At 41.0% G+C, this 25,988-nt stretch overlaps 1 protein-coding gene across 10 annotated transcripts in view; it reads right to left on the bottom strand.

Moving 5' to 3' along the window:
- LOC147026699 (uncharacterized) overlaps positions 1-25,988 on the bottom strand; it is a 506,204-nt gene continuing 480,216 nt past the window's right edge. For 9 of the 10 annotated variants that reach the window (XM_085882416.1, XM_085882417.1, XM_085882414.1 and 6 more), the window contains 4 exons: positions 17,162-17,280; positions 15,039-15,098; positions 2,840-3,037; positions 1-341 (listed from right to left, as the gene is read on the bottom strand). In XM_085882416.1, coding sequence (XP_085738542.1) covers positions 204-341; positions 2,840-3,037; positions 15,039-15,098; positions 17,162-17,280 — 515 coding nt within the window. In that variant the 3' untranslated portion in view covers positions 1-203. The remainder of the gene's footprint in view (positions 342-2,839; positions 3,038-15,038; positions 15,099-17,161; positions 17,281-25,988) is intronic. The other variant, XM_085882413.1, reaches the window with a different exon arrangement.

Genomic DNA, 25,988 nt, shown 5'->3' with positions numbered 1-25,988 from the left:
CTGAAGTAATGACAGCACCTGTTTGATTCCTTTGAGAGTGAAATGTTTTTGAATTTGAAATACTTCTGAAATCCACAAACCAAAGATGAGATTTCTGGCCCAGTATCCAGGAGCCTTATAGCAGTGCACATTAATAATTTGGATGCTATTCATGCAAATAAAAAACACATCCAGGTGGATTCTCTATCCAACTAATGACCTAGTTACAAAAAGCAAACGGGCTCCACGATGATTGAGTGCTCTGTAGTCTGGTTGAAGATTGTCACGCGACGCAGTGGCAGAGCTTGCAAGTTCTTCATCCCCACTTCGACTTGTACAACCCTCTCGGCCGGAATTCGTCCCTGAAAAAACACGAGAAACGTTTATCTCCATGTTTTGGCTTATTTGAAGGTTGAAATGTAAATTCGTTGGTGAAGCATATAAAATCTCTTCCTTTAACTTCCCAACTCCTGGTGGGGTTAGGTAGGGGGTAGTGGTTCTTGCGCAGGTCGACGTGGCATCGGCTGGCCAGGCCTGATGTTCGACTGGCAGCAATTTGTAATTTATCCAAGGGGCTGGTGATAATGCACATGCTCTTCGTGAAAGACACTGTGGGATAATCAACGACCAGTGCTGGCAATCTGGTCCTCTGGTTTAACATCCGGGGGGGGGGGGGTTGTGCATGTGCTCATACCTCCCCCTGCCTGTGAAATACTAGGATGGCAGTTTATTTCTGGGTCAAGGTTTAAACACAGACGAGACAGCTAAAAAGTGAATGCACGTAACTGTGCTATCCCACTTGCCATGACGAAGCAAATAAAATTCCATCTACACAAATTCTGAAAGTAAGCAACTTTATCAGAACATAAGAGGCACATTTCATTTGTTTCATCATCACACTTGGGAAGGCGACAAGATGGAGGAACTGGCGGGATGGGATGGAGGAGGTTGGGGGTTGGGTGGAGGAAGTGGGGGGGGGGGTGGAAAAGGAGGAAGTGGGGTGGGGGAGGAGGAAGTGTGTGGGGGGGATGGAAGAAGTGGGGGGGGGGGAGAAGGAAGAAGTGGGGAGTGGTGTGGAGGAAGCAGCTCCAGGGGGCTTTGCCACTGACTCCCACTTGGGGCACTGCTCTTGCACCATGCAAGTGCAAGTTCAGTGGGCTAACAGCAGTCCTCTTAACACCTTCCTCAGTGTCCCTTTTTTCTTGAGAGCTGTGTCACACAACAGAGAGGTCCACCATCCATGATCGTACCACTCACTCACTTACTACAGTCTTCACACACCTGCTGTGAGACCTAACTCGGAGAGAGAAAGCACCTGTGGAGAGGTGATCAACCATTCGACTTTTTTGGGGGAGTAATAAGCTCCTTCACAACACACCTGAGCACACCACAAATGAAGCTTGTCCCTGTAAGTTCAAATCCCATCCTGCACCCGCATTGTCACATTAACAGGTACAACCACAGATTTTCGTCCCATCAGGTCAGTGTTATGAATGAGATGTGGTGCGAGTTCAAGTTTCTTCTTTTCCGTTTTGTTTGAAGATTATTAATTTGTTTTGGTGGGAAAAGATCTGTGTAGGGACAAGGGTCTACACTCTACACTTACACCTCTTATTATGACTAGCAGAGTACCCGCCCTATGGGCGATCTTGTTTCAAGCATGCACCACGTTCTTCTGATGCAGACCTTAAATTGGGCGGTGTATAGGTAACTGACAGCTCTGCATAGGCAAAAAACCCCCAAAACCCAGGTCACTGCACGAAGCAAAAACCTACCTACTGCTTCTAATCCAAAACACAAAACACCAGTGCTTATAATCACTGCACTGGAAAACGTGGGGACAGGGATACTGTGCTGTAAGTGGTGAAGTTTTGAAATCAAGAAAAACAGTCGTTGTTGGGAGGCTGCGGCACATGATAAATATTTACTTTACTTCGAGAATTTGCATCAATCCCTCTCCCTCCTCCAACCTTCCCCCACAACCCTCTCCCCTCCCACCCCCCTAAGACCACCAGCAAAGATAAAAACATCCCTATACATTAATTGGGGCCATGCTGATCCTATGTAGCAAGTCTGGATGTAATATGCCCAGAACTGTAGGAGGGGTAGCGCGCCAAACACACAAACACTGGTCCATGAATTATACGAAGGAAATATTTTAACACATTCTGGTGTTGGCTTCATGGTTATGGTGGCCGGCTTAAAATCTTAGATCTTAGGATCTTGAGTTTGAGACCGTCCTGGCATTGAAATAACACCAGGTGGGTTGACTCAGCCCGTCATCCTTCCGAGGAAGGCAAAATGAGTACTAGTTTACTGGTAACAGGGTACTGCATCAGTACCACAGCCACGCTTCCAGAAAGTTATGCAACCAGCAGCCAGCCACAGGCTGCATGCGAAATAACAACTAGCAAATTATCTTGATGAGCCGAGAGGATCTGTATGACGGATGAGATATGTTACCAGGAAAGTTGACATTGATTCTGAGAATGCCTCAACAAAGGCCAAACTGGGAGGTAATTTGGCTTTGGATACCTGTTGTGTCAATGTTTGTGCTGATAGCTTGTAGATTTCCCCTTTGTTATTGTAGCTACCACTTGTAGTCTGGCTCTAAGCCTGGTTGTTCATTCCAAAATGTTAACACTTAGGCCTGCTCTAAACTCACAGGGGAGCTTTTATATAATAGCTGATAATTGTTTTTTTTTCATTAAAAAAAAATATTAATTTGTTTTTCGATGGTGACTGCTATCTACAGTAAATGTAAAATAGCTTTAATCCAACTTGATTCAAGTTAAATCAGCCACAAGGAACTGGACTTTGTTAAACCAAATAACAGTTCAGCTGTGGGGTGTGAACTCACCTGGCAACTGTCGGACTGCACATAAAAAAATGGGTGTCCAAAAGAAAGTGGGATGCCATCATCCCCTTGCAGACTCATTCCCACACGGGGGGCTGCTACCGCAGCAGAGTAGTGGTATCGCACTCGCTGCACTGCACGAAAACTGTGCAACCGCAAGAAGTTGAGTTGCACCACACTGAGGTTACCATACTGAATCTGCTGAAAGTAAAACACCAAAACAATGTGGGTTAGTTGAATGTGGTGCTGCACTGCCGAGGCCAAATCTTCATTTTGGAAGTTTTTCCTGATATCTCAGCTGTAGAACCAATTGCTGTTACATTTCATATGGGAAGGAAAGGATGTTTTTTTGATAAATAAATGCTTAACACAAGTACTGAACTTAAATTTAAGCTCATGGAAGGAAATATAAATGAGGTCAGAGAAAAAGTGATTTGTCAATGCCGAATCCTTGCCAATCACTCCATTGAGGAAGAATACACGACTGAAACATGAATAGGAGGCAAGACAGACAGAACCCACAATGTAATGGCAGACACCAATTGAGGGAGTACTTTGAGATGCTTTTAGTGTGTGTGTGTGTGTGTGTGTGTGTGTGTGTGTGTGTGTGTGTGTGTGTGTGTGTGCGCGCGCGCGCACTAGCAGGGTGTGCTTCCACATTGTGAAAGCATACGAATTGTGCTTCCCCATTGTCTTGGGTCGCTCACTTGCATTTGATTTTTTTCTTTTCTTTTTTTCCATTTATTTATATTTTCATTTACAGATGCTTTCTGACGGTTCTGTGATTTTTCCTGGTGTTTTGGCTTCGATGTTCATCAGCACGCGAAATTACCGTGCTTCCCCATTGTCGTAGGTTGCTCACCTGCATTTATTTTTGTCATTTATTTATATTTACAGCGCGTGCGCTGTATACAATTGCACCGAGTTTGAAATGTCCCCCGCTGTCTACCACGTCTCCGGTGTCCCCCCCCCCACCCTCACGTGCCTCAAGACAGCCAATGACGGCCGTCCGGTAGATGGCAGTGCATAACCTAGACGGAAATGGAGACAATTGATGGAAATACCCGACTATTTCAATGGAAATTTGTGAAACTAATGTGTTATATATGTGAAAACCATTGAATTTATTGCTTGACGGAAAAAAACAAGAAACGCTCCCCTCTCATGTACGAACGAACGAAAGACGTCATTTCCGCCCACCATCGCATTTCGTGCCGAACGCTGAAAGCTAAGTTTTTCTTTTGCCATCATTCTTTTGCGGTCCCCTGCCACGCTGTATCGAACAATTTCATTCCTTCTGTTATATATAAGGGTGCTTATCACAATAATAACAAGATTTTTACATTTCAAATATTAAGTACGCTTTTTAATTGTTTTTCAACTGAAAAAGCATAAATTGCATATTTCAAGATCAATGTACTCATTTGGTTCACCACACGCGCTGTATTGAAGGATTTCATTTGTTTCATTTACGAATGCTTTCCAATAGTTCTGTGATTTTTTTTTTCTGGTGTATCGGCTTCAATGTCTTTTGGCATGCAAAGTTACCTTGCTTCTCCATTGTCTTGGGGTTGCTCACCTGGATGTATTTTTTCTTTTTTTTCATTTATTTATTTATATTTTCATTTACGGATGCTTTCCTATGGTTCTGTGATTTTTTTTCCCAGTGCATCGGCTTCAACGTCTGTTGGCACGCAAAAGTTCAGCTCTCGATGTCATTATTTTCCACGTCACAAACAAACATTTGTTTGTTTGTTCATTTATGAATTTGCACCCTGCAGGAACTAGTGCAACCAAACTTTGCATGACTTCCTCTTTCATCCAGAGGAAGGTCGAGGGCTATGTTTGGAGAAAAAAAAATTGAAAAATTAAAATCAGATAATTGCTTTAAGGCCTCGATCAGGTCTTGTGAAAATACACTGCCAATGTTTTTTTTCCCAGAAGCAATTGAGTAATACAGTATGTCTTGTGAAGATTATATGTTGAAGTTGTAGTGATTTGTTGTCAACAACACAAATATAATTTCAGTGTTTACATGTACACCTGCTATTAAAAAGATTGCTTTACACAGGTTTATTAGAACACCTTCGTGTTCAGGCCTCGAGTGAGTATTGTGCTTACACATGGCCGTGATTGAGTAATATATTTTGTGAAGATTGTGTTGAGGTTGTAGTGATTTGTTGTGAACAACACACATTTAATCATGACGGTGTTTACGTGTGTGCCTTTTCTTAAAAAGATTGGTTTACACAAGTTTATTATAGCACCTCCGTGTCCAGGCCTTGAGCTTGTAGGGTGCTTACACACTGCTGTGATTGAGTAATATGCATTGTGAAGATCATATGTTGCAGTCATAAGCATGCAAACTAATAACAAGAAATCGTGTATTCCGTGTACATTTATCTCCTACCTCTAATCCTCCCCATCTCTGTACAATCCATCTGTTGCTTTTTCAACTTTAATCTGCTGCGTCGCAAAGATCAGCACGGTAAGATTCCTGCTGGAGAACTTCTGGAACTCTCAAGGGAACACTTCTGTGAAGAATTATCTTAACCTACCTTATTTGCAAAATAAACACTGCCACATGCCACCAAAAAAAAGATTCCTGATGGGCAGAAACGAATCAGATGCATAGAGAATGGCAGTCCACAAGTCACTTCAGACTACAGAGCAGACACAGGCTCAGGTTGAGAATCAATTCACCAAATGTCTTTCAGCAGGTTTCTGGGTATTATTGAAGTGTCATTTGCACTAATCTGGAAGCACTCTTGTCCAGAAAAGTCTGATTTCCTCATAAGCGAAGTTTTACTGCACTTTTGAAGTCCTCCTAATTGCAGCAATTGTTAAAGAAAATTTTTCTTTGCCGGATCTTTGGCACTGAACCATCTTAGCAAACCATCCCGTATGTTGTAAAGTTTCCAAAATGCTCTCATGCATGTTCTATTTTTTGCAGTCATTGAAAGAAATACCGATTTTGTTTCATAGTGTGGGTTTCCCACAGGACTCAGACATTGCAGCATATTTCAAATATTACTCTGTCATCTTCTTTTTGATTTGATGTGAAATGAACTCAATCTTATGAAGCACAAAGCCAATTTATTTTAATTTTTGGAACTCATCCCTCACAAGGCGAAAGACCACTCAAGGTATGGGCTACAAAAGATGGTATTATAAACATTAGAACGGCACATGGGAGAGCGCATCCCTCTGCCAAGTTGAAGTTTTTTTTATTTATTAACTTTTTTGTTTTTGTATACATAAGCTCGTGAAAGTACGAGCACACTGAATGGATCAGGACAAAAGGAAGAGTAGCGAGGGGGGGGACTCCAACAGCAGAGTTTATCACCAAGATATAGGCATACTTGGACAAACAATAAGTGTGGGAAGAAATGGGGGGGGGGCAGGAGAGGATGCATGGGGTGGACAAGATTGTTGGATGAGTATAAGCAGCATGACCAAGGTGGAGTGACCTGGTCTGAACCCAAATTGGTGATCTGAGATGAGGTTATTGGAGAAAAGGAAGGATTTCTTATCAACTGCGATAATGGATTCCATGACCTTGCTGATGATTGTAAGTAAGATGATAGGTTTGTAGTTGAGGGACTTCATTTTTAGACCTTTTTATGTAATGCAGTGATGTTGACTGGTTTCCAAACAGATGGAAGATGACCTAGCACAAAATGACAGGGTAAAAAGGGCAGAGGAAGGATGTGAAAAAGCAGCAGAGCGGGTTTTTAGTACACATGAGCTGATGCTGTCCGGTCCAGTTGAAGAATCAGTCGAGGGTTGCCAGAAGCTTCTCCACCTTCTGAGGTGCAAAAGACAGAGTCCAGGAAGAGTTGGATGTGACTGGGTAATTTGTGTGGGGGGGGGGGGAGAAAGAAAAAAAAGAAAGAAAGAAAAACAGAGAGATATTGGGGGCAAGATTTGGAAGCAAACACAGAATTCAGGCATTCAGCCTTTTAGAGGAGGGAAGTTCATTCTTGAGGTTGGACAGATGTTGTTTTCTGGCTCTCCTGAGTGTGAACACACACTTGTTGCAGACTTTTTGGAATGCACTAAGATTGCCTTCAGTCGTATTTGCCTTGCAGGAAGAGAAAGCAAGTTGTTTCAGAGCTCACCACAGGATTCAGTGTACTATGAGCAGGAAGAAGGGTAGGATAATTGAAGATGAGATGGGATGGATGTGTGCATGGCAGAGAGCAGGTTTGTGTGGAAATTTCCCAGGCTGAGTTAACATGAGGAGCAGTAGATATGTGAGACCAGTCCTGAAGAGAGATGACTGCATTCAGTCCTTGCCAATATGCCTGAGAATAGCTAGAGAGAGATGTTGTTTACGTCTTGTAGCTACTGATGGACCGGATTTGCCTCCGGATCGTCAATAAAATTGAATCAATTTGTCCATGTCACACATCTAATGTGTCCACCAAGTTTTTCCCGAATCTGTCCATAACATTTTGAGATATCCTGCTCACAGACAGACAGACAAACGGACAAAAGGGGTGAAAACATAACCACTGTCCAAGTTTGGTGGCGGAGGTAAAAATGACATTCCTTGGAGGAATTGGATGATGGGAAATGTTCTTGCTGTGTTTGTTTTTCAAAAAAAAGCAACAAAATAGTATCCAATACGGGAATTTCCAAATGATGTATGAATGCTAAACAAGGCCTTTTCTGCAGGAGCTGTGTGTTTGTTAACAGTGACCCGGTTCGTTTCGCTGGCGGGCACTTTCAACCTGCCATTCCTTGCACAAAATCCTGAATGCAAATCGTCTTTTAAAGGTAATTTTCAGCATTTAGACGAAAGAGTGGCAAAAACAAGATGGTCAACCATAATAATTGTTCTGCTCCGAAATACAAATCGGACTCACGTAAATATCAGAAATACGAGAAATATCCATGCATGAGGGTGAAGGGTTCATACTATTTCCTGTTAGTACAAGCTAGCAGCAGGTATCGATAAAACACACGTGTACATACACATGCAGATGGATGCTTCTCCTTTTACCAATAGATGCAAAAATCTAGTCTAATTTCTCTTGTGGCCCCAGAGCCAAACAAACAATGCATTTATAACAGCCCATAGAGCTCCCACTCCGGCCATTCATCTCTCCCCCTCCACCCCCCACCCCCCCTCTCGTCCTGTCAAACATGATTCATCGTAAATATCATCATTTTAAACTTATCTTTTGTATTCACACGCCTCAGATATGACTTTCCCATTGGTGTTAAGAAGCAACTAAATCAGACATGGTGTCTCTATCTGGGAAGTCTACGTGAATGATGGTAATGCCGGCATCGGCTTTCCAATTGAATACGTCCATGAAATAAACCACCAAACCTGCCATTCTCATATGAGGTATTCCCACAAGGTTCAAAGTCCATTCACTAGTAGGGATGATCGGGGAGGTTGGGTAGACCACGTCTGCCCACAGGTCTTGCACGGGCCCACATCATCGGGATTTTTTTGCAGTACGGGTTGCAAGATATCAACTTTTTGGGTGAATTTATCAGAAAGTTCTCCAAATCTTTCATTGTGCAAAGGCACACCCCTGTCTCTCAGGTACTTTCCCAAGTATTTTTGGCTTTGTTTTAGCAGCTTTGTGAGCCATTTTATGTTACAATCCTTATCTGGCACACATAATATATGTCCAGCTACATTCTGGCTGCTTGGGGTGTGTTCTGGTCGCTCCTGTTGGCACACAATCTGTCTACTCAAAAAGAGAATAAAAGGGACGCAGACCCCTCACGTTTTAGGCCTGTCATAATTTTGTTTGTCCTTACATCTCCTTTGAAAGTAAAGGTTCAGTGATATATCCTCAATTGAGGATGGCTCTGAATAATATTATTTTGTTGTTCAAGGACTAGCCAGGTGGCTGTCCTTGGACCCTTGGCTCTTCATCAGGATCATCCATGATACTCATAAGTCATGCCAAGAAGGTAAATTCTTGACATAACTACGGTATGCACTTATGTACTGGCTTTCTGCTCATTGGCTCGTTTAACGGCTCACTATTTGCTCAAGATCACGCACACGGAGATACACAAAGAACACTGCTTTGCATTGTGGGGGAAAAATGCACACACTGCAACATTGCGAGGGTTCTTTTCAAGTTTAGGTACTGTGCCAACTACGGTACTTCTTGTTGTGTGTGTGTGTGTGTGTGTGTGTGTGTGTGTGTGTATGTGTGTGTGTGTGTGTGTGTGTGTGTGTGTGTGTGTGTGTATGTGTATGTGTATGTGTGTGTGTGTGTGTGTGTGTGTGTGTGTGTGTGTATGTGTGTGTGTGTGTGTGTGTGTGTGTGTGTGTGTGTGTGTGTGTGTGTGTGTGTGTGTGTGTGTGTGTGTGTGTGTGTGGCCTGATGTGTGTGTCGCCGACACACATTAGAGAGATTAGGTCAGAGGGATTGAAAAATAAATTTAAGAGAAAACAAACTGCAATCTGACACACACACACACACACACACACACACACACACACACACACACACACACACACACACACACACACACACACACACACACACACACACACACACACACACACGTTCTTTCAGGACATTAGGACAATTGACAAAGCAACAGGATATGAAATTTGAACCTTGGATCTCAGTATTTGACCAAAGTGCTCAGTTGGGAACACCAAATACCACAACCCACTTTTCCTCCTCAAAAAAAAAAAAAAATCAGATTTCAGGCAGAAGGTTTTAATTGATGATTAATATGTCTGTCTGATAAGATGTTTTGCAAGATAAAATTGGCTAGATTAAAGATAAAACACTTACCTTTGAGCTATCTAATCTGGTTTGGACTCCTGACCTAACTATAAACTGTAGGATTGGTGCTTCGCAGGTGGGGCATAGCATCACAAACTGCACTGTCCCTTGGATGTACTTTAAGCTGGGTGTTCTGTCTGCGAGCCATTATTAGTTGGTGGACATTAAAGATCCCACTGTGTCTTTCATGAAGGGCAGGTTAGCGAGCACCGCTGTTCTGACTAAATTCAAGATTCCTGCCAAAATCAGCTATAGCAGAACATCAGGCCTGGTCAACAGGTTCAGGAAATACTTGGGCCAAACTCCTCCCCCACCCCCACCATCCCTCCCACTATCTGCCACAGTCAATCCCACAAGGTGGGATCAATTAAAGTAGTATTAGTGTGTTTATTCTGGCTGCTTGGGGTGCACAATATATACAATACAATATATAATTCAATTATACATATATAATTCAATGAATTATACAATATATAATTCGAGAAGTGTGTTTGTTTGACTTCTACGCCTGAATTGCTGGGCTAAATGAGTTGAAACCTGGTGTTTACTCGAGTGAGTGCGCGAAGGTTTTTGGTGGTAAAAAAAAATCCTACTCCCAGACACCAAACGTGTTTTAATATTAATACTCACATAAAAGCCAGTCAAAACTAGAGGGGAGCAATCGGTAGAGTGCAAAACCTCCACCGCCAATCCTGCTGGGTCACTCAAGTGAACCTGATATCCTATTCATTCAATTTGACGTCAACAGTGCTCACAGAGTTATAGTTTGCAACTTTCCCTTTTACTTTTAACTTTTACATGCTCAATTCATTCGTCATATCGAGATTCCTTGAGACAGAAATTGATTTTACGTGGGTATATCCACCTGAAGTTCCAAAATCAGCCGCAATTATAATTTTGGCATGTTTTTTGTTGGAAATCACTTATAACATGTAGAAATGCAAAAAAAAAAATCGAATATTTGTTGAAAAAAAAGTTGCAAATTTTTTTTTTCTCTAACAATTTTTTTTTTGGGGGGGGGGGGGGGGTTGGAAATCATTTAAAGCATGAAGAAATGCAAAAAAAAAAATTCAAATATTTTTTCAAAATGGCCGCCACAGCGGCCATATTGGATTTTGAACCAAGTCCAAAATCAAATGGTATGATCCTTGGACCATACCTAATCCCCCCACCAAGTTTCGTCGAAATCCGTCCAGGAGTTTTTCCGTAATACTACTGTTCACAAACAAACAAATAAACAAACAGAAAGGGGTGAAAACAGTAACCTCCGATCTTCGATGGCGGAGGTTAATGATGGGTTGAAGTTATTGAAATCAAAATATTCAAGGAAACTGGAAGATATGATGTTTCAATTAGTAGCAAGAAAAAGCATTATTTTAAAACACGACATGTACAAATGCAATCCTATTTTCTTTATCTTCTGGGACACTTGGTTCGAACGGTGCAGCCTCGTGAGCGTGCCAAAGTCCGAAGCCTTGGCCTAGCGTCAGGTATGCTTATATCTTCTTTATTTATTAGACATCTGCGCATGTAAATGAACACTCGTTTTACTCTGCATGTGGAACATATCACGTGCAACGAATTTCACCTCCCTATGCCTTGTATTTATCGTTATTAAAAAAACATGTTTCTGTACACTACCCTTGATGCCTGGTTTGCAAGTCACCATCTCCAATTCCAATAGAAGAGACGTAATTACTCTTTTCTGGAGAATGTTTTTCAAGTTTTTTCTTATCCTCAAAAATGGACAGTAGTGAACACACCATTGTGTTGAAAGATTGGTCTTTAAAACCCCACTTAACGTCGTCCTTATGAAGGACAAATACACACTGTGCTTTATGGCGGTAGATCGTAAGAGAACATGGTAAAACAAAGATGCTGAGCATAAAAAACATTGTGAAGATCGTGAATTGTGAAGATTTGTGAATTCAAATGTTTTGGTGATAATATACTATGTGGCCATCCAATGTTTTTTTTTTTCACAGGACTGTACTCCAAAAAGTGGACTTTTCAAGACCCCCCTCCCATCCTGCAAATTAATACTTTTCAACATTTTTTTTTCATAAAAAAATCCAGAATCAGACTTTTCAAGTCAAAACATTAAAGCATGTAGTCAGACTGTTATTATGACTCAAAACAAGATTTTATGCTGTACCATCATTTTTTAGCATTTGTGGGTGATATTTTTATTTTCCAAGAGACCATTTCACTTTAGTAAATGCTTTAAAACTTCATACTTTTATCACTTGAGCTGCACCACTGTTGCCAGGTAGATGCATTATTTATGCAGCAAAAGATGTATTTTGATATCATTTGTAATGTTTGCTTTGAGAACTATGCTTGCCACCCTGAACAGTTTTACACACAATGTACATGCGCATTGAAGAAATGTATGTCGAGATTTATAGGGTTTTATGAATAGCTGTGGGTAAATTTGCAATGCATTTCATAATCTCCGCAAACTCATCCAACGAGTGGGGCATCATGATGTTTTATATGTTGGTATCCACTAGGAACCCATACCCAATGTATGGGTGATAGTGAAGCAGCATTGACGTAGTTTTATGGAATGTTTGAAAGCACCTGTTAAGTAAAAACTCAAGAGTGTGTGTGCACTCGTTGAACATTCTATCCACGAAGCAATGCATACACATGCACACATGTAAAATGTAATGAATGCGGGGAACCACTAGCACTGGCCGGCCATGAAATCACAGCATGTGGCTAGTGAGGTATGCCATGTCGGTACAATGGGTGTGCCTACGAAGTGAGGTACAATGGGTGTGGTAATTTTGATCAAGCTATAGCATGTTATGTGATCAGTATCATATGATATCGTGCAAGTTAGATGCAAGATGTTGGAGTTTATTTTCTCCATTTTATTGATCTGGGTGTTTTTATTTTTGTTTTGTTTTTTTTTTTTGCAGTAAGTTGCAAGTTTAAAATCGACATTTGCAAAAAGATTTCAAAATCTTGTGCAAATGGACCCCCCCCCCCACCAACATTTAGACTATTTGTATGCCCGTGAAAATGTCGGTAATTTTGAGTAGCCCCTAACGATAATAAACTATTGAGGTTTATATGATAAAACTGCTGTTCCACAAAACGGGTTTTTCGGCCACTATAAATCCACATTGCTAATGGGTAAAGGGGATGAGGGGCTGAGGAAGCTTCCAAATTATCACTGGTTAAACCATTATACATTAAATGACAGGAATTAAGGTGACACACCATCTAAATTAGCGAAAAATATTATTGTGTACTATATTTGGTCAGGTTTTGTAAACAGCCATCCATTTTGTCACAAATTATGCACTAATGGTTCGTTGTCATGACACATCTAGGATGGATTAAACTAAAGCAACAATTGTATTGTTTTTCTTGAGTAACACACCGAAAGACAAACGTCACAAAGAGGAAACAAGCTGGGATGTGCTGTGCAAGACTTATTTAGAAGGTCCATAGGTATTTAAAAAAAAAAGTATGTCTTGTGTACTCAATACAAAGGAATAGGAGAAAACGAGACAAAAAGAAGAGGCAGGGAAATGGAAGGGGAAAAGGGAAAGTAAAGCATGAAAGAGAATAAATGATAAAAAGGCTGAGGAAACTGTGAAAGGAGGGTATGCTGGTTAAGCGATGTCAAACTGGCTCTTTGTCAGACCATGTGAGAGGTAATTAAGTTGGATGGGCAATGTAAATGGCGTTACAAACCAACTATGACAACTAATTAATACTGACTGGAAACCATCCGATTATGCTAAATTTCAGAGTACCATCCAGAACACAGGTAGTCTCTTATGTTATGTCCAGTGGAGGTACACCATCTTGTTCCCATTAATGGGCAGTACACAGTCTCTTATATCCCATTCACACCAAAAGGAAGCTCGGTGTGTGCATTCAGCAGAGGGTGTTTTCATCATCCTTGTTAACTCCCTCTTGTCCACCTTCTCTTTCACTCTCATTCTCAAGGTGTGTTAGGGTTTATCTTGCCTGTGGCCTCACATTCCACTCTGTTTTGTTCTGCATTATAGCTTTTCCTAAAACCTCAACCTTGTAGACAAAAAGCCTATGTATTGAATGTGCTTTGCAGACCCCAAATAATGTGGGCGTGGACCCCCTTCCCTCCTGTTGAAGAACATTGTCTTAGATTTTGATGGGTTTTATCGACTGAAGGTTCACCAAGGAAGGCTAACCTTTAATGATGGGAAGCAAGGTCATGCTGATGTTTTGGGTGTTAGTCTTTTATCAGACCAACATAGGAAATGGGAGTCGGTAATTTACAATTGAATGGTAGAGCTCTTTGTTCAAAGCCTTGAGGTTGGGTATCTGTGATCCTGGTGGTTGCAGTTGGTTGAGACAGCGGAATGAACACTAGACTTTGTTTGCAGCTTGTTACCTCCACCACCGAAGGTGAAGGAGGTTATGTTTTCACCCCTTTCTGTCTGTTTGTCCATTTGTTTGTGTACAGGATATCTCAAAAAGCTGTGGACGGATCTGGATTCAATTTTGTGGACAGGTTCGGTGTGGGACAAGGATGAACTGATTAGATTTTGGTGAAGATCCGGATCCGACTTTATATGGTATTTAGCCTGATGAAGGATGTTTTGTGTCAATGTCGAACAGTTCCAGTTGGTAATTGGTATGTCTTCATGAGAGGAAACAAGCTGGTATGTGCTGCGCAAGAAGAAGGAGCAGTGTTGGTAATTCCACTTGATGACCCCAAAAAGAGGGATTATAAAATTAAGATTTAAAAATATCAAAAAATCACCAAAATGGAAGAAGTAAGGAATAGGAAAAAAAGGAAAGAAAAGAGGGGAAGTGAGGGTGGGCTTTGAGACTGTCTTGATATTGCCTTTGTGAAATGTAACACCAATGATAAGTATGAGTGGAGACCCCAGGAGTGACTGGAGTGCATGTCTGTTTCACGACATTTCAAAAGCCCAAGACCAAATGAGACAGGTCTGTGAGATGGATAAAAGCTTGTGTGAGACCAAATGTAGCTCAATCACCTTTATGTGAGTTCACAAGGGATATTGCACTTTTTCAGCATTTTATAACTGAACACAATACCGACCTCTGCTAATGCACGTGTGGTCCTTGCACGGTTAACATAAAGGTGATTGAACTAGATTTGGTCACACACAAGCTTTTATCCATCTCACAGACCCCTTCTCATTTGGTCTTGAGCTTTTGAAATGTAGTGAAACAGACGTACACTCGAGTCACTCCAGGTATCTCCACTCATCCTAATCGTTGGTGTTACATTTCCCAGAGCCAAGATCAAGATAGTCTCAAAGCTTCACTTTGTAGAACTCATGAATCACTGACATTTCCTCTTTATACATTATACTTCAAGCTCTTCTTGAAGCTGCAGACTTGCACAAAATAAAGATTAATTTATGAAGATCATGTCGGTTGATTCTTACCTTCTGAGTGTAGTTTTGTTCATGGTTCCAGTGGTTGAACGACTTTCCATTCATTTGTGCCTGTGAAGTGAATGCAAAAAGTAAGTTTCTCACTTAACATTTCCATCTCATATTATTTTGAGTTCACACCAATGACTGGCAAGAGGTTTCTGATGACAATGGTAGTAAAGCACAGATAATATACTGCTTAAAAATCTAATAACGAACTATGTGACTTCCATTTTGGAAAGAAAAGCTCATATCAACCTCAATGTATTTATGACTACATACACTGCAATGCTAATATGCCAACAAATGTAACGTCGACCACATGCCAATACAAGTGTCTACGGATAGGAGAGATTGCTGCAGGGCAAATGCTTGGAGGTCATGGTGTAGATTCAATTCAGTGTACCAATCCATGTGCTAAATGCAGGATATATTTTGCGGAATGGTAAATGAAACACTTCTCACTTTTCCAGCTCTTTCTGCAGTCGAACAACGCAACTTTCATTCATTCCGAATCTTTCTTGTGAGCACAGTCGCTTCTTGCATTCAATGGTGTCCCATCTGCGCTTGCCAGCATCCCTGCCTGTGTTCGCCTGCGTCCTAGCTTGTGCTTGCCTACATCCCAGCCTGCGTTCACCTGCATCTCATCCTTCACCCACTTTCATCTCATCCTACGCTTGCCCGCTTGCACTCGCCTGAGCCCCCATTCGTGTTCCTCCTTGCCTCGCTCTCCTCACTGTAACAAGGATGAATCGATTCGATTTTGGTGAAGATCCGGTCCATGTCACACACCCAACCTGCCCACCAAGTTTCATCTGAATCCGTCCATAACCTTTTGAGATATTGTGTAATATATCGGTTTGTGTCCTATCTCTCAATGATGAAGAATCACTCAAAAAAAAATTTCTCGGATCCAGATCCGCATCTGGATCCTCACCAAAATCGAATCAATTCATCGTTGTCATACACCAAATGTGTCCACTGAGTTTTGTCCGAATCTGTCTACAATTTCTTCGAGATATTGGGCTATTTTTCGCTTTTGGCCCTATCTCTCAACAGCGAATAATCTTCACAAAATTCTTATCAATTTGTCCTTGGCAGACATCCAACCAGTCCACCAAATTTCGTCCGAATCTGTCCATAACTTTTTGAGATATTCTGCTTACAGACAAACAGACAGACAGAGACAGTCAAACAGACAGGGGTGAAAATATAACTCTGTCCACCATCGGTGGCAGAGATAATTAGATAAGGCACGCACGCGCACACACACACACACACACACACACACACACACACACACACACACACACACACACACACACACACACACACACACACACACACACACACACACACACACACACACACACACACATTAAAAATATTTTAATACATTTTTTTTAAGTCACTGAGGTTCTTCACAATTCTATCACCCTATTGTTTTGTAATTTAATAAAACAGGTGTCAAAATTCGGTTATTCAAGTATTATGGTTCTCTCATATACTTTTAAATGCTGAACATAAAGCTTGATAAACATGGCGGCAGGAATTATGATCACATTTATTGAGAGTTGATTTCCAACAGCAAGTCTGTTGTAAATAATATATAATAAAATAAAATTGAGCCCAATAAATTTTATCGAATGTCAGACATGAGTTATAGAGGTGAGTGAGTATCTGTACCAAATGTTGTGTTAAGAATTGCAATCAGAAAGGTATTTCTTTATTCTCTAATTGTAGAGTAAGGTGGGGCAACAGGCCAATGTCAGGGAAACGTGGTGGAAAATAACCCTTCCTTTATACGGACACATCCTCCTCAGTCCTTTTGTTCAGTTTATTAAACATTTTTCGTAATTAAATTGCCAGCGATATCATCAACCAGAGAGCCTTCTTGTATGGATGTTCAGGATACTGAACACATTACCAGGACCGAGGAGGTAATATACAAGACGGAATTTTGCATCTTGTCTGACCTTCATATCTATTTGTCCAAAGTATTGCCCGACCTTGCATGGCATCTTCCTCTATCTTGCTCTATTTTAATGCGTATGTTACAATTGAAATGCAAAAATAACTTGTTGGTTACATTGCAACAACAACTACAACAACAAAAAAAACCAATGTAAAGTCACGTTTTCATGTAGTCGCAATTGTACAGGAGAGATACAGCTTTCTCCACCCGCTGAGAAGTTGCAGTAAACATAGATGGAGTCATGGGCACATCCCTGGTTAGGATCAATGTAGTAGTAACCTGAAAAATTACATGCATTATTACAGAAGTGCATTATTACAAAAATTATTATTACAAAAATTACAGAAGTGCATTATTACATGCACTTCCCAAGAATGCTTTTTCCAAGTCACTTTTTAATTTTTTTTAACAGGCTCTAAGGCTCGTTTGTAGTGGAGCTGCCACAGACACATCTCACACATATGGACATAAGACGGATACACGAGATACTGTATAAGACTGTTAGACGAGACAAACACGGTCACTGAGCTTGGGGAAAGAAGTGTCATCACTTCCTGGGACACTTTGGGCTCCAACGACGTCACAACAATGGTGCCGCCATCCTCACCGTACTCAGTGGGGCATTTCCTAAGGAGGAATTTCCTCTTCCCCATGGATGCCATCTCATGTAGATTGTCTGTGCTCTTATCCTTTTAAATGCTGAACATAAAGCAAGAAAGCAGCATTAGTGGGGGCAACTTAGCTAAATATAGCATAACAATTGTGCATTTTGTGAGGAAAGCACCAAATTTGGCACACGAGAAGCCCAACATATTATGAACAGATTTGGATATTGGGCCATCTCAAATTAAGCCGCTGATGGCTGTGGCAGCCATTTTCCACTGCCATCAAAAATTTTGAGATGGCCCAATATCCAAATCTGTTCATAATATGATAGGCTACTAGTGTGCCAAATTTGGTGCTTTCCTCAAAAAATGCACAATTGTTATGCTAAGTTGCCCCACTACATGTACCATTTTTAAAGTCTTTGGCATGACTCGGCTGGGGTTTCAACCACTGTCTTCCTGATTTTATTATACCATAAAAAGGCAAAAAAAGAACGAACAAAACCTAACTTAATGACACAATGGTTATCTAATATGTAAAACTCATTCTAACCACTCAATGACTGGCTGATATTAATGGTCGGTACCTTCCGGGTGACGTAAAAAGTTGAAATTTTGCATGATGATGGACATCAAAGCAAATACACAGGGGTCATTCCGTGCCAACTCACGTAAATTTCAAAAACCTCTCCAGGTCACCTCCTCAGATTTTGCTGGAAAAATATATAAGAAAATATGAAAAAAAAATGAATAATTATAAAAAAACGTGCATGTAAATAAAAATTAATTTTACTATGAAGCCATGGGCGATAGATAAAATTATTCAGTCAGTAGATACATCTTATATGAGGCAATCTTTAGAAAAAAAATGAAGATTCTAAACCCCTTGCCACATGGTCAAACAAGGGGACAAAATTGGTCCATTTTAGAGCCCTCGGAGGCAAGGGCTTATGGTAAAACTTTTATAATTCATCACCTAACTGTATTATCCCAGCAAAAATGTATCTATGGGTTGATGATGACCCTATAATCACTGTGTTATGAGGAAAGAATTCTAAGTTGTTCCATATTTTTAGGAGGGCTCCTATAGTTTCACCTTATTTTAGCTCGTTTTGGCCAAAAAGCCATTTTTAGCTTCCTATAGAGTGAGAAATATGCATCCCAGAAGCTATCTGATGCCATAACTGAAAATGTGGATGCCAATTAGTAAATATTTGCAATATTAGCTTTCTGGAGGAGTCCATTATAAAATTATAAGCCACTGAAGTTGGGAAAAAATGCGTTTTTCACATTTGGCATTTTTAGGGCCAAATTTCAAAGGTTTCAAGAGATAGATATTTTTTAAACTATGAGGAATTGAAAGCTAATCTTTTGCATGGTGGGTAGAGCCATATAGATCTACATTTAATAATTTTTCCAGCAAAATCTGAGGAGGTGACCTGGGGACCCTTAGGTGAGTTGGCACGGAATAACCCACAGGGCAAAAAAATATCACAGAATCATCGGAAAGTGTCCGTAAATGAAAATATAAATAGATCAAAAAAGTAAATGCAGGTGAGCGACCCAAGACAATGGGGATGGGGAAGCATAGTAATTTTGCATGTCAATGGATATCGAAGTTCATACACCGGGAAAAAAATCACAGAACCATCGGACAGCATCCATTCATGAAAATAAATAAATGAAAAAAAATTAAATGCAGGTGAGCGACCCGAGACAATGGAGAAGCAGGGCAATTTTGTGTGCTGATGGACTTGGAAGCTGATACACTGGGGAAAAAACATCACATAACTGTCAAAGTGTCTGTCAATGAAAATATAATATATTAAAATAAATTTATGAAAAAACTAAATGCAGGTGAGCGACCTCAGACAATGGGGAAGCATGGTAATTTTGCATGGGTCATCAAAGCTGATACACCGGGAACAAGAAAAAGGGCAGAGATTGCAGATCCTCGCCAGGACTTCTTTTGAGAAGTGTATTTTTTTTATAGGTTTTAGGGTAAATCCAATATGGCTGCCAAATGATGTGACCGATGACATCCTATATGTGACCCTTTTGTTCCTCATGGATAGGCGGTCATATGTGTAAAGTTTTGCCTTGATCTGTTCAGCCATTTCAGAGAAGATTTTTGAAGGTAAAAAAACAACAACATGGCTGCCAAATCACTTGACTGATGATGTCATCAAAAATTATTTTGTGGACCATTTTATCCTGAGATCCATCCATCCATTGGGACGATACTGTGTACAGAGCGTTGGTTCTGCCTAAGCAGTCTCCTTGGCTATTGGTGCACAATCCTGGATGGGTCGCCACTCCGACATAGGATACCAGCAAGCTGGCACTCATTTGCCGACCTTGGAAGGATGACAGGCAGAGTCAACCCACCTGGTATTAATTCAACAGCCAAGGGAGATTTGAACTCAGGATCCTTGGATCCCAAGCCCATCACCCTAACCATTAAACCAACGACAGGCATATTTTATCCTGAGATGACCCTCAAAAATTTTCATACTGATCGGATGTAGCGTTCTGCATATGCAATTATGACATCATAATGAAAGCGCCTATAGTGTCATAAAAAATATCTCACTCATTCTCCATGAGGAGTATTTGCCATGTGCCAACATTCATTTTTTTCCTTGGTACAGTTTCAGCAATAGAGGTCCAAAGTTTTTCTGTTTTTCCAACATGGCTGCCACACCATGTGGCCTATGACATCACCATTATCATTAAAACATTCAACATGAGTAGTCGCAACAATGGTGAAAATCTCGTCTCAATCCGCCAAGTGGTTGTGGAGAAAAACACAAAAGTTCTGTGCGGACAAACAAACAGACCAACAAACAAGTGGACCCAAATGCAATATCCTCTTCCCTCGGCGAGGGTAAAAATCATTGAGCCGTCGGAAAGCATCCATAAATGAAAATAAATAAATAAATAATTTAAATAAAATAAAGGTATGCGACCCGTAACAATGGGGAAGCACTGTAATTTTGTGTGCCGACGGACATCGAAGCTGATACACTGGGGGGAAAAAAATCACTGAACCGACAGAAAGCATCCGCAAATGAAAATATAAATAAATTAAAATAAATAAATGAAAAAAAATGCAGGTGAAAGACCCGAGACTGGGGAAGCACGGTTAGTTATTGCGTGCAATGTGTAAGCACACCCCACTGGTAGTTAGATAAAACTAAACTGTGTGAAGGTTGAAGTTCTGAAAATAAAGTACCTGCACTTAATTTGCCTTGCCGAGCATACCAAGCATATATCATTGTCACACAACTTATTTTTCATTGCATTACATTGTGCATTGCTGTCCAAATAATAACTTTGCTTGAGTCACTATCATGACATCATAAAACCTTTGTGCAAGGTACCCATTGTGCTTGGAAATATTTTTTACCTGCACAAATGAATGACTCACGAAATCTGTCACTTGAGAATGACAAAAAAAAGGGATGAGTGCTTGACATTGGAAGAATCAAATGGGTCAACAATATTTATTTATTTTGTTGCTAATGTTATCTGTTCAATGGTGGTCGGTTTGTTAAAAATAAATTTTCTAAACATAATTCCTGTTAAATAGCCAGTTTGATGGACAATGTTCCTGTTTTGATTTTGCTTTGTACATATTTACAACACTAATTTTTTGGATTTCATTCGTTTTAATCTTTGTACATTTATGTAAATAGAAGACAAGTGCATCAATCTTCATCACTTTTAACTCTGGCAAAGAGGGTGGTGAAGTGAATTTTTCATCCATTTCTTTTGTTGTGGTACCAAATCTCACCACAAGATGGAAGCGTCGTCCAACAATTCTGCTTGAAATCGAATCACGCTCAAAGCACGTAATCCACCTTGCCCCGAAGTGACAGGAGTCGAGGGGTGTTTGAGTGTGTGAGTCCGCATGCAGATATACTTTAAGATAGATCGCTCATTCTCAGATCTTCTGCAATCTATATATCCTGGCAAGGCACTGCAATGGAAATCACTCGGTTGTTTTTGTTCTGCAACGGCTTTGACAGCGCTTAAATAGTGAAAGGAAAAAGTTTGTCATTTTGAAGTATTTGGACAAGATCTTTGGCCAACCAAAATAATTTTTATTTCCAATCATTTACATAGCATGTAAAAACAAAATACATGGAATTGAAAGACAGATGCCAGGATAGGTCAACTGGAACATTCTCATAAGAGACCTGTGATTTGTCTCATCTGTACATTTGATTCTCAGTTGGCTTAGTGGTTAGGGTGGCGGCTTGGGATCCCAGTGTCCTGAGTTCAAGACCTGTTGGCTGCTGAATTAACACCAGGGGGTTGACTCAGCCTGTCATCCATCTGAGGTCGGCGAAGTGAGTACCAGTGTACTGGTCCCGGTGTATGCCCCGGTTAGAATAGGTGTACCATATCCCTGTGTGTCGTAAGAGGCGACCAGGGTTGGCGTCAGGAAGGGCATCCGGCCATAAAACATTGCCTCAAGAAAAAGCCTCACCCCTGCACAGCAGGGAAAAATGGCTGTAAAAACGGTCATTTTGTACATTTGATTCTCAGCAGAATTAGATCGGATTAAAACTTAGTTGTCATGCTGCAGTCAGGGAATTGCATCAAAGTACATGTTTAGTTTGAAGGTGATATTAACCCAACAGTTCCATGTGCAAAAATCCACTGCTGGAAGGTTAAGATACATGATATCTTTCAAAAATTGATCTTTGGACTCACTCCTTTGAGCGAGTATGAAGGATTCAGTGAAAAGCCTGAGCAGCTGACCTTTGTGTCATAAGGGCGGATTTCCGACTGAAAGGGGATCAAGGCAGTCCAAAACCTTATATCTATATGTATTGCACTTTGGAAAGAATGATGCTGTTGATTTTGATGTGAATGTACTGTCTTGGAAGAAGGAACAAAGAAGAAAAACAGTGAAACCACACTTTCAGCAGATATGTTGAAGTCTATAATTTCATGAAATATTTGTTATAATCTCAATTTTTTTTGGAGGGGGGGGGAGAGGCAGGGGGGAGGGATTGTTCAAATGGGCTGGAAGCATACATAGCTTAGAAGTAACACAATTGCCTGTGAGCTACCTCGCCTGGGTTTAATTGACAAGTGAACTATAAACTATCATCCTGACGTCTTGCAGGCCAGGGTAATACATCATCAAATGCGCCGTCTGTTGCATGAGACATGAAGCTGAAGACCCATTTAGCAGCATTGCCTTCAGATGATTGTTAAAGATCCCACGGCATCCTGTTCAAAGAGTCGGTGAGTTCGCCAGCACCCTGGCCAAATTCCTGCCCTAAAGGCCCTGTCACACCTTGACGATTTTGCCAGCGTATGCCGACGTATGAAAAATTTGTCTAAAACGCTTGCACACGTCGAATACATTATGGGTAAGTTTTGTATATGTTAAGAGCACGCTGAAGCACGCTGAAGTACGCTGGCATACGTCGTAGTATGCCGAGCTCGTCGACAAATTTTGTGCATGCTCAAAATTTTCCGACGTATGCCAGCGTATGACTCACACGTTCCGCATACGCTTGCCATAAGTTGTAGGCACGTTATGCAATCGTTGACACATGTTACTTGTAACTTACTCATAAGTCGAGGTAATGTTTAGCGTACCCGAAACTTATTTCTAACCTATGAGGGCCCTGTCACACCTTGACATTTAAGCCAGCATATGGCAACGTAACAAAATGTATGTAAAACGCTGGCGTACGCTGAACTTTTGATGTTTTTTTTTCAGTTTTGGGCGTATTTATAACGAGTTGGACGTATGCATAACGTATGAGTAACGTACACAGAACGTTTCGATAACTTATAGATAACTTATTCCAACGAATGCTTAGCGTGTTGTCGGCGTTCACAACTTATGCCCAACGATAGTCTAACTTATGCAGAGCGCACGGCAGCTTATCGTCAACGATCACGTGGCGTAGCCTATTAAAAGGCTGCCGCTCGACAATTCAAATCATAACCGCACTAGACATCGAAGTGTCAACATCACCGTCATGTCGAAGAAAACTTCGAAGAATGCTGCAAAGAAGTCTCCTGGCAGTGGCCGTGGACGCTGATGCAAGGAGGGTCCATCATCACCCACACCCTCCCCATCATGCTCACCTACTACTATTGACATGGACATCTACTCAAAATGGAGTCTGGAACACTGACGGGTTCCTCCTGTGAAGCCCATTTTTATATACCAATTCCCCTAAACGCTACCAATACGCCATTATATGGTAGCTGTAAGTTAAAAACATGTTCAGTAAGTTCTGTGGTCGTCTGGAAGACGTCAAATACATCTACATACGTCAATATGCATTGGAGATACGTTACACATAGGTTCAAAGCATGTTACTCATAGGTTAGAAATAAGTTTCGGGTACGCTAAACATTACCTCGACGTGTTTCGACTTATGAGTAACTTACAAGTAATGTGTGTTGACGATCGCATAACGTGCCTACAACTTATGGCCAGCGTATGCAGAACGTGTGAGTCATACGCTGGCATACGTCGAAAAATTTTGAGCATGCTTAAAATTTGTCGATTAGCTCAGCATACTACGACGTATGCCAGCGTGCTCTTAACATATACAAAACTTATCCAGAACGTTTTCGACCCATAACGTGTGCCAGCATATTCGCCAAATTTTTCATACGTAGGCATACGCTGGCTAAAACGTCAAGGTGTGACGGGGCATGACGGTGATGTTGACACTTCGATGTCCAGTGCGGTTAAGATTTGAATCGTCAAGCGGCAGCCTTTTAATAGGCTACGCCACGTGATTGTCGGTGATACGCTGCCGCGCTATGCATAAGTTAGACTATTGTTGGGCATAAGTTGTGAACCCCGATAACACGCTACGCATTCGTTGGTATAAGTTATCTATAAGTTATCGAAACGTTTTGTGTACCTTACTAATACATTATGCATACGTCCAACTCGTTATAAATATGCCCAAAACTGAAAAAAACATCAATAGTTCAGCGTACGCCAGCGTTTTACATACATTTTGATACGTTGCCATACGCTGGTAAAAACGTCAAGGTGTGACAGGACCCTAACCAGCGCTTGTTCAATGTCAGGTCGATCAGACTTTTTTTGTGAAGGATGGAGACATCCTCTATGAACCACCCACCCCAAACTATGACATTACAATTTGGATAACTGTTTAGAATGATGTTTAATGGAATAAACTATGTATGAAAATATTACCTGAGAAATCTTAAAAATATGTCGCATGACACATTGGAATAATGGGTTGATTAATAAAAATAAACAGCTGCTTTACTAATGTTCAGGCAGCTCCAATAGAGGAAATAAAACAACTATGAGTCATGGCGTGAATATATTTTGACAATCTGATTCCACCATATAAAATAAGGCAATGTCTGTCTGTCTGTTTCTTATCGAATCGAAAACAGCTTGACAAAACTCCACGAAATTTTGCATTCGAGGTTGGGCTATCCAGGGTCAGGTCAGGGGCATGAAATAACCCCCACCCCCAAGAACCTCAATTCCAGATGAGCTAAAAAATTTCCATGCACTGTCTACTTCATGAAGGAATCATCTCTGCGATCAAGTTGAGTGACTGTGCGCCACCCATAGTTCCTGTACTCGGTGTGCATCTGCGGTGACGAAAACCACTCTTCATATTTAGACCGCGAACCTCTGCCCAAGGAAGATGATTTGTTTGCAGCTCTCATGGGTGGCCAAACTTTTACCAAACTCGACTTGACGATCTTGATCTGTTACATTGGTTGATGTGTTTTGTGAGTGGTGCTCTGCTTGGAACAGTGTTCATGGAAGCAAAATGCATGTTGTGTTCCTGGTATTTGTTTGCACACGATAACCACTCAAGTTTTTCCTAAGTTGTGATAGCTCCTCCTCGTATATGGCTTCGGGTGTGCTTTGCTGCAAATGAATGATAATGAGCAACCGCAGTTGGTTGCTTTCGCATCGCGCACACTCTCTGCTACAGAACACCACTATGCTCAGATTGAGTGCGGGGTGTTAGTGTGCATGGGGCATCACCAAGATGCACCAGAACATCTTTGAGCAACACTTCATGTTGGAGACTGACCACAAGCCTCTCCTTGGATTGCTGGGGGGAGAACAAACCGATTGTTTCAATATCATCTGGGCGTATCCAATGGTGGACTCTAACTATTACCAGTTATGACTACTCATTAGTCTATCACCCAGGCAGATAAATTTGGTGTCTGGATGTGTTTAGTCTCCTTCCGCAATCTGAATGGATTTCTGAACCACCACAAACAGGGGACTTCATTCACACTCATTTCTGAGCTCCACAACTCTCACCCATTCACCATGATGAATGTCATAATGAGTTATGCATGGTGGCCTGGAATAGACCATGT

This window comes from Eptatretus burgeri, chromosome 5, assembly GCF_056783735.1.
Source record: "Eptatretus burgeri isolate ZD-2024b chromosome 5, Ebu_testis_v1, whole genome shotgun sequence".
Classification (NCBI taxonomy): domain Eukaryota; kingdom Metazoa; phylum Chordata; class Myxini; order Myxiniformes; family Myxinidae; genus Eptatretus; species Eptatretus burgeri.
The sequence above is the reverse complement of the archived record's forward strand: the minus strand, read 5'-3'. Positions and strand labels throughout refer to the sequence as shown.